Source organism: Protomyctophum parallelum, assembly GCF_964188405.1.
Source record: "Protomyctophum parallelum genome assembly, chromosome: 6".
Taxonomy (NCBI): domain Eukaryota; kingdom Metazoa; phylum Chordata; class Actinopteri; order Myctophiformes; family Myctophidae; genus Protomyctophum; species Protomyctophum parallelum.
This window is the reverse complement of record NC_139701.1, coordinates 42021448-42031796: the sequence shown is the minus strand read 5'-3', so window position 1 is coordinate 42031796 and position 10349 is coordinate 42021448. Positions and strand designations below refer to the sequence as shown.

The 10349-nt window shown below is 44.3% G+C and overlaps 1 protein-coding gene across 1 annotated transcript; it reads right to left on the bottom strand.

Annotated features, from left to right (window-relative positions):
- Positions 1–7675: 7675 nt before the first annotated feature.
- LOC310859995 (cytosolic iron-sulfur assembly component 2B-like) lies at positions 7676–8170 on the bottom strand (the record flags this gene model as incomplete). Its single annotated transcript, XM_083766759.1, has 1 exon — positions 7676–8170. One exon carries the CDS (start codon positions 8168–8170, stop codon positions 7676–7678), a length of 495 nt encoding a protein of 164 aa, XP_083622885.1.
- Positions 8171–10349: the final 2179 nt, after the last annotated feature.

Genomic DNA, 10349 nt, shown 5'->3' with positions numbered 1-10349 from the left:
AGAGTTGGACCACCTGTTGGCCAAGTTCCGGGAGATGTTGACACCCACAGATAATGTCTCTATAGATGAGGGGATGATGCTCTGGCGCGGGAGGCTAGCCTTCAGGGTCTACAATACCCAGACACCAATTAAATATGGCCTGAAGTCGTATACTGTGTGACAGCCGTACAGGCTATTGTTATAATTTAAAGCTGTATGTTGGTGAAAAGTCCAAGTTGATACCCACAGTAGAGGGCCTAATGGCTGACTTGATACACAAGGACTATCGTCTCTATATGGACAATTACTACAACAGTGTACAAATGTGTAACCGTCTCAGGAGATTAGGAACCCATGTGTGTGGGACTCTAAGGAAGCATAGGGGGGAACCTCCAGTAATTAGAGAGGCCACCATCAATATTCTAAAACCTGGAGAGTCCATCATGCACCATAACGGCAAGGTCATGATCACTGCTTGGAGGGACAAAATACTACCCTTTTACCCGGAGAACCATGAAGTGGTAAAACAAGTTTGCTATGTACTTGTTTTCCATTTCCATGTACAATGCTGTCAATACAGTCCTGTTCAAAGATGCTACAAAGGGGAAAAGTATAGTGGAGGCATGGGTCAACTTGGGTCAACTTGCGGGATGTGAGGGTAGAGCAGGTGGGTGCAGTGGGGGGAGAGCAGGTGGGTGCAGTGGGGGGGGGGTAGGCCTAGGTCTAGGTCCATCAAGTGACCTTTTGACCAATGTCCCAAGTTGAGTTCGACAGGCCTGGCCTAGGACAAGAGCACCACGTGACCCTCGCAGCAGGCTCCATGTAAGTCTTGGAGACTACGAGCTGGTTCGAATTTCCGTCACAGAGAAAAATAAGTATCCCCAAAAGGTGGTGCCCATGCATGCAGGATAATGTTGGCATCACTACAGACCAAACTGTAAATAAAAGGTTTACATGACTTTCTGCCTCTGTCCGTACGTAGTGTATTGAATAAGTAGAGAACAGAATATGGGACGGAGTTGCAACACTCACTTCACAGGGGTGTGATTTGTATTAATATTATTACAGTAGAGGTTCTATTCTATTGTTTGAGTTATGAAGTTTCAATATAGCAACACCCCCCCTGCTAGCAAATTACTTTGCTGCCGGGTGGTGTGTGATGTGTGTTTACACATTACAGATCAACTGCCAATAAGTGACGAACTGTAGATGATATACATGTAATTATTTTGTCTTATGAAAGCAGATAGTCCGTTCTTTCATACGGTATATAGTATTTATATGTCGCTATAGGCCTTATTTTGTGAATCACAAGTTGTTCTGGTCCATGTCTTCTCTGAAGTTCTCTCAGGTGGGGGCAAGCTGCATTCAATAGCTAATTACAACAACAACAACAACAACAGCAGCAGGTTGGTGGTCATTTTGAAAAGCAATGGCTTCCATGGTCACAGGACAAATCTAAATAGTACCCATGTATCCCACATCGTTGAAAATGTATGATTAGTCACCAGAATCAAGATCCTAGGTGGTGTAGAACTTGAGTTATTGTAAAATAACATCAGGTGGCGGCCATTTTGGAGAATGGCTGCCATGGTCACCACGAGACAAATCTGTGATGGCCCTATAGCCAAAAATGTTCCTTAAGGCATGCTCTAACTGTGTGCCAAATTAGAATACTTCTCATTATTCATAAACTATAATTTTATTGTTTTAGGAACACTTTTGTCAACTCCGTCAGATACATGTCAACTCCGTCAGACACAAAACCTGATAGTTGACGTCTGACGGAGTTGACAAAATGGCATTTGTTTTCATCTTAACCCTCTGTAGTACAATGTAGCCATTTAGTTTTTACTTCAGTTGTTAGCAACACCTAACCCTAAACTAAAATTAACAAACAAAGATCATAATAATGTCCTGACGGAGTTGACATGTAGAAGCTGTGACCGCATTGATATCAACATTGTTTGTTTAAAATATCAAACAATTGAATGCTTGTCAGAACAGGTGCTCCACTGTTGCAACAAATATATTAAACAGGAAAAGGAGTCTTCAGGCTAAATCTGTCAACAATATTTTCTGATTAATTTAAGACTTTTAAAAAACCTGACGGAGTTGACGGAGACGTGGGACACACATTTGATATGAGATATTTATTGGAAAATATAAATTAAAATTAACTGTGTATATTGTTTGCTATGTTGTTGACAATCTACTTTCATTTAGTATGTATATTTATGTGATTGTGACAGTATTAGACACTTTTTGGACAGTTTGAAATTGTGACCACTTGCTGGGGACAGGCTAATTACAGGCATTTTTGGGTACAGAGCCTGAAATTGTGACCACTTGCTGGGGACAGGCTAAATACAGGCATTTTTGGGTACAGAGCCTGAAATTGTGACCACTTGCTGGGGACAGGCTAAATACAGGCATTTTTGGGTACAGAGCCTGCTTTTAACTAATTCAGATGGAATATGAAAAATATATATAATGAAATTAATGTCGTAAATACACAACTGTATTACATATAACTTTGCAAATGCTTTTATTTTTATGAATTAATTTATTAACATAAATAAGGCTCTTATGTGTGGGACATGTTTTTTCCACTTTTGTCCCTCATCTCAAGAATGAGTGATCTTAAAATAAAAAACCCATTTCTTAAAAAAATAAATTTAATTAATTGGAGCAGCCATTAAACACAGACAAGACACGGACGAGGCACATAAAAGTGTATATGAGACACATAAACATGTGGCTTGTGTGTCCATGTGTCTTGTGTGAATGCAGCCTTAGGACACATGATGACACTCATAAAACATTGGACCCGTAAAGGTCCATTGGTCAGTTTCATTTTAAACTCTCAAGAATAAATTATTATTAAACAGCTGCATTACTTAAGCTATTTTACAAGAAGTCTACACAATTAGAGAATGTAGACGAATTGTTATTTTGATCAAGGTTTGCCTGATATCTCCTAAAAGTGTACCAACATCAACACAGCATGGAAATGTGGACATATTCTTTCATGTTGGGTCTGCAAAGCTAAATCTCATTTTACGACGTAAAATAGACACTATGGTCCTGATTCTTCAAAAACGAAATGCGCCAGAGTGTAACGGTGGCGGAAACAGATATCGTATTTATCCGTCCGATCAAGCTACGTTGAGATGACGTGTTATTCAGAGAGTGGTGTGTACTGACGTGGCAGTTTTACACACTCTAAACGCGTGAGGAATCAGGAGGTAAGCAAGTTCCCTTTGTTGAAGTTTATTTAATGTGCACACCATGTACACGGATGCTCCAGCTCACAGGCCGGTCTCCAAGGCAAGCATGACGATACAAACACACAGGTACAGTTAATATACAGTTAGTCCCACCCACAAGGTGGACCCAGGGGCAGGACGCAGAAGTGAATACAAGCTCGTACTGATGAATGGACCTTTTGCTTGCAGACACAGGAAGAGAGGGGGATGGGGGGAACAGGTGAGGATAGGTCCCAGGACAACAGAGCCAAGTGTTAGGTTCTGTTGAATTCTCACAGCATGGTTCAGATATTCAAAGCTCGTCTAGACTAATTCAGTGTATTCAAATTACCTTTAGGTACAATGGAAAATCCTCGTCAGTACCACAGGTGCGCAGGCGTATCACAGGTGTATGTCATACTGAATGCAGCGGGTGCAAAGTGATCGGAAAAGCACCCGACAACCTCATTTGCATTGATCCACGCCCAATTTCATACCATAAAAGGTCTCAAGCATGACTCAGCAGTTTGTGAGATCAGCTGGCACCATGGCGGCGAGAATAAAGAAACGAAATTACAGCGCTGTCGAAATTGAGGTAATGTTGGATGGCGTAGAACGCCATAAGAATATTATATTTAGCAGCGGGTTATCAGCAGTGGGTTCAGCAATGTCACCAAGGCTGATTGTTGGAAGGAGATTACTCAAGAAGTAAACTCTGTCAGTGCTGTGGCGAGGTATGAAATATGAATATAGGCCTAGCCCCTTCTATTAATTTGATACACGCATGGACCACAAACAAGCCCTTTATAGGGCTTTTATGTATATAATTTCTGCACCATTGTATTATCGTAGGCCTACTAGGCTTATTTGCAAACCGACAATGTTTATTATTCAATAAAGGACATTGACGGAGGTGAAAAAGAAATGGAGTGATCTGAAACTAGATGTGAAGAAAAGGCTGACCAGGCAGTGGTAATCCATGGGTGCTACCGGGGGGGGGGTCCGGGTGACGCACCACCACCGTCGCCCATGGACGAAAGAATCAAAGCCATAATTGGTACCAGTCTACTTTTTTATAACCATATAGTTACATTTGTGCATGATTGTTGTTTATTTTCTATAGGCCTACCATTAAACAATACACAATTATCTTATAGGAGAGGTGGCGTTGTACGGAATCCAAGCCGCGGGGGGCATGGATACTGATGCCTTGGATGTGGACCTCCAGCTGGACGAATCTGATGGTAATTAAACTATAGGCCTATAGGTTTGCATTTAATCAACACATTATAGACTTGAACTGTCCTGCTTCTTCTTTGATATTGAGCACAACACAGCAGCTGGCTATACACTATTCAAGCAGCATTGCTCCATAAAAATGTAGATTAACTAAATGTAGATTAATATACAATGTTATTAAACAAGGAATAAGGCACAATAAATAATTGTAAATAATATTTATTGGGGAAAAAGGCACATCAAATGATGATCTTATTTTATTTTTTTTAGCTGATGATGCTGCTTCCGTGGCGTCCGCGTCCTCGCGGCGCTCCAGTGTCTCCACTCTCCACCACCTCCCAGGGAGCTCGCACGCGGTCCTCGACCACCACCACCTCCCAGGCCTCGCCTGCAGGGCCACCCGCTCCCGCTCGGGCTCGGGGCTCCACGACCATCACCTCCCAGGCCTCGCCTACAGGGCCACCCGCTCGGGCTCGGGCTCAGCGCTCCACCACCACCACCGGCTGCTGCTCACCACCACCGGCTGCTGCTCACCACCACCGGCTGCTGCTCACCACCACCGGCTGCTGCTCGCAGGCCTCCGGCTCCACCAGACGGCGAGGTGCCCTCTACCTCGGCTTCTGCTCCTGGTTCTGCAAGAACCAGAGTTCGGCGAGCCTCTGAGGCTGACCGGGACGCCCGGGTAGAAGTGATTTCAGCCGAGGTCTTGCAGAACCAGGAGCATTTGCTGAGGGCGGTGGAGAGGGTCGCGTCTGTCGTGGAGGAGGGTGTGAGGGCGGTGATGAGGGGTGTGGACAGGATCGCCACAGCCCTCGAATCCATAGCCACTGCCAGGAGGAGAAATGAATAAATGAATAAATAAAACTATAATTAAATGTTGAATTTGCTTCATGTGTCTACTTCTTCAAGGTTATTATAGTTAACTAAAACTAACGAAGTAACAAACTGAACAAACTAATTACAACGAAAACAAAACGGATACGAAACTGTATTGTGTAACTATTTCCATGTTATCAAGAAACAAACTGGCTATATCAAATCCGTTAAACTATTTTAAACTAACTGAATTAGAGAGACGAAAAAAACGTAAACTAAAATGATAAATTAAATGAAACTATATTCATCCTTACTTAAAAAACGAGCGATCAGTTGTCGGCGCAGGGCCAGTCCTGGCATGTTGGCCTCTGCGCCAATGGGTGGGTCCACCGGCATGTCTGCAGGTGGGGGCAGTGCGGGTGCTCCCTCTGGAAGGGGCACACCATGCCGTTCTGCGATGTTGTGCAGCACGCAGCAGGCCATCGTGATCTTGCAAACCTATATAGATGGGAACAAATTATTAGACTGAACAAAACCTGTTCTGTTATAGCATGCCTTAATGCCTACCGTTTTCAGCTCATGATGGTCTACTGTGTGTGTGTGTGTGTTTTATTTAAATACCTTATCGGGCTTGTAGAGGAGCGTCCCTCCTGCCGTGTCCAGGCATAGCCAACGGACTTTCAGCCTCCCGATGGCGCACTCCACAACCGACCGGGTTCTGACATGGCTGTCGTATGCCCTCTCTTGTTGGGTGTCGGCGTGAAAAGTGGCGTCATCAGCCATGTTGCCACGGCATATCCTTTATCACCTGGTATAGAGAATGAGATAGATATGGTTAGGCCTACAATCCTGTCAATTTAATTTCCATGAGCCAAGTGAGGGGGAATGGCACTAAATATATATACAATTGGAAAAACACTCACCAATGAGCCATGCGTCTCCAGCAGCCCCCTGTGCGAGACGCATGCCAACACTGCTATTTTGCAGGATGAATGAATCATGGCTAATAATCCAATTGAAACCATTTTTCTAAACATTTTAATTCAAACCTGTTTGTTTGTCTGGTCAGCTCTGGCTCCAGCGCATCGCAGAGCCGACCAAGCAGTGCCTTGGTAAACAGAACCGGCAACGTAGCCACTCGTCGTCCTCCTCAAAAAAATTGGCCCGGTCCCTGAAGATTATTTCTCTCCTCATTGCTCGGTTCGCCAAATATTCTAGCAGGAATAAATCAGCCATTGTTCACACCGGTTTGACTGCTCCCCAGGGTCCTTATATAGTGCCATTGATCACTTAGAACAAGCTGGTCCTGATTAGCGGCACTTTTTTTTTTTTTTTTGAGAGAGGCTTCTGAGAGTGAGCATGCATGCTAGACATATCCTAATAAATAAATAAAAGGGTGTTGGGCTTGCAGGGGCAGTTTCTGTATGGGACTCTAGAGCCAAATTCCAATACCCCAAATCTCGGCCACTCGCTCACTCACACTCGGTCACTCCAGCATGGCGGTGTTACAGTGAAATATGTGACCATCTTGTGGACTTCACATAACGTGGCTTAAATACCACTAGGTTGAACTCTGCTAATAAACAAACGTCAATGATTTATGTTCGGACAGACGGACACTGACATAGATATGTGATTGTCTACACATGATTGTCACGTATTTTAGCAGGTCACCAATTTCACCGTAACACCACCATGCTGGGGTGGCCGAGTGTGAGTGAGCGAGTGGCCGAGATTTGGGGTATTGGAATTTGGCTTAGGCTAACTTGCCTCTAGAATGCATGCATTTAGGCAAGTGATACTCAGCTTTTATATATAGGCTATCATTTTTTTATGTGCTGATCGACCAACATGTTGGGGACACATGCCTACATATTTTATCTGAGATTTGGGAACAATTTATTGATTCAGCATGAAGACTAAAGCCTTATAAATCTATATGCAAGTGTATGCTTCCGCAAATTTCTCCGCCACCTAAAGACGTCACGTAGGATTTGGCGGAGTTTCCGACCAACCTACGTGAGCGTCAAGTTCACGGCCATTGCCATGAATTCCAAATGAATGTGGGAAATCCACGTAGATGCCTTTCCGCTAGCGTTACGACGTAACGCTAGCGGAAAGGCCGTTGTGAATTTGGACCTATGTCTATTTGCTCAGACACTATGACGTACAATTCTCCATTCATTATCAATTAACAAAATTGATAACACAAACTTTGTGTAGGACAGAGTTTGTGAACATACACTAAAAGCTGGACATGGGAGGGGGTAGCATCCCTCAAAAATGGTGGTCCGTGGCTCAAATGCAGAATAACTAATGGGCCTTGATGATATGAAAAGGGTTGAAAGCCAAGGTTTGAGAAGCAACGCTCTAGACCTGATCGGGTGGATGGATCACCAGCGGTGCTTGTCGGCCAGACACCGGTCGACCACCTCCAGGATGTGAGAGTTCTCCAGAGCCGCCGCCACCCGCTCCTTGTCCGCCAGCTGCTTGTTGACATCGTCCTCGGCGTCGTGAGTCCCTGGCGCGACGCACACGTCCACCTTGAAGCGGTCGGGCAGCGCGCGCTGCAGCCGCGCCATCACCGACAGGCCGATGAGCGTGGCCATGCTGCAGTGGGGCACGGTGGGCATGAAGCGCACCTCCACCGTGCTGCTCCCCCCTGCCGCGTCCTTCACCTCCACCCCGGAGCACTCCACCACGCCCAGCTCCTCCAGGGACAGCTCGGGGTGCTCTGGGTCGGCAATCCACCGGATCAGGTCGAAGACCTCCCGGTCGTCGATGGGGTTGCGGATGCCTTCGTCCTCGTCGGACGGCGTCGGGCACCTCTCTCCGCATCGCTCGAACACGTGAGGGTTGGCGTTGTTCGGCTTACGATCCGCAGCCATTCAAAATGATAATGAACGTACTTCTAACGTACTCGACTTTAAATATCTAGGCAGACCCTGACATAACGCGAAACCCTGCTCTGTGACGTCAGCTCTGTGATGTCAACGACTTATGCTCCAATGGTTTGCCAACCAAATAAAGGAGCACGGTCACATTCTATGGAACTTCAATAATGAACAGTGTCAGTATGGTCTCCCATAAGTATTATAACAGGAAGATTTTGTCCAAACAGTTCTCCGTTGACTTCGGTATATACAATTACATTTCAAATTGTTTGGACGCCTGAAGAAACTTTGTATTTATTACAAATTACATTTCAAAATGTTTGGACTCCTGGAGAAACTCAGATTTGGGTACTCAGAGAGTTAACAACCCTACTGTACCGGATGGTAACTATAGATGTGGCACCTGTGTGCAATGCACATACACATACACAAAAAAAGGTTTTCATTCATCCTCACACCGGCCCGGATATATCCATACGTGGTACATATGTGGTATATCTTATCCGGTGCCCTTGCGGGTTGGCATGCAGTATGTGGGCACGACATCCCATGCTCTACACACTAGGATAACCGAACATAGGAGCTGTATAAAAACTGGTGACGAACGCAATCCTGTTGCAGCTCATTTTGAAAGGCGGGGCATATTCCTAATAATTTGCGCTATGTTGGTATTGAGAAGGTTGAAAAACATTTAGAATAAGGTGCTATTTACACGAGGATGGTGTTCATAAAAAACGGCAAAATAAAGTATCGTTTAGCGCTGTCATTTAGACGAGAACGGTGTTCTCAGGAGGTGAAAACGCATCGAAGTGAAACCGCCTCCCAGAGTGGAAATCATTCAGAACACCGTTTCCTATGGTCTCCATATAAACAGGCAAAACGGTGAATCCGCAAAACTTATGACATCATGGCTCATGTTGGCTCACAGCGCATATGTTTATTACATTGATGCAGAGCCATATCATTATGATATAATGGAGTTCCTGAACAAGCCTCCCTCCTCGCCTACAAAGTGCTGCTCATCAGCGATGTTGAATGTAAAACCATGATGTAAATAAAAAGCCTTGTGATAGACGGCAGCCGCGGCAGCAGCGTTTATGTAGCCTAATGTATTATAAAATATATACCATCCCGTGGCGCGCCCAGAGCCGTGTTGCGCAGGCTTGCGTGAAGGTTTCTTCTTCTTGTACGTGGGTGACCTGTCTATTTGGCAGCCCGTTATCGCCACCTAGCGACAGTATAGCATAATAGCACATCATATCATAACGTGTGCGTTCTCGTGTAAAGGGTAAGAAAAAATGAGAACGCAACGGGACTTTGACGTGTTATATGGAGATGGTCCCCGTCTAAAAGAGGCCTAAGGTTCATTAGTTTCTTGTTTCTCTGTTCCCTTATTGGGACATAGATTTATTGTTAGGCTTGTCTACCGCTTGTCTGGTGGTCTGGGGGGGGGGGGAGCCTACCTGTTCAATGATTTTTGTATATATTTGCTCTTGTTTTGCTCTTGTTTCTGTCATTGTAATATTTGCCTGATGAAGACCTAGTTTGGTCGAAACGTTGTTTGTCTTAAAATAAAGTAAGTCTCGGAGCTCTACAAACTGGTGTGCGGTGTTCTTCCTCTTCTTAGATATTAATTGTAAACATTGTACATTTGTTATATTGTTTTATAATGTTTATTATTGGATAAACATGAATTATTATGCACATTAATTTTTTTTGTAGGTCTTCTGTTTTAGCGGTGACATTGTTTTTGTAGGTCTTCTGTTTTAGCGGTGACAACATTGTTTATTTTATTTGATGTGGGTGGTGGGGAGTAGGGGGGCTGTTGTGCTATATCTATTTCGTTTTTCTTTTAAATAATCATAGTTATTTTAAACAAAGGCCAATCATTATTTAATTTCACACTAGTAGCGCATATATAGCATTTGTCAAGATGTTTTTAACGAATGTTTGCAGTAGAGCAACACCAGCAAACAGGAAAGAACCTTGCAAATTGACAATACAAAGCTGAGGAAAGATAATTCCGAGCTAAGGGTCTGGCATTGTTTGACAGTCAGTACTAGACCAGGGGTTCTCAACCTTTCTGACTTTGAGGCGCACCTATTTTTATGTACAGCGGACCGGGGCCCATCCTATTTCCTACCTCCCTCCCCTGGGTGCACGGGAAGTGAGA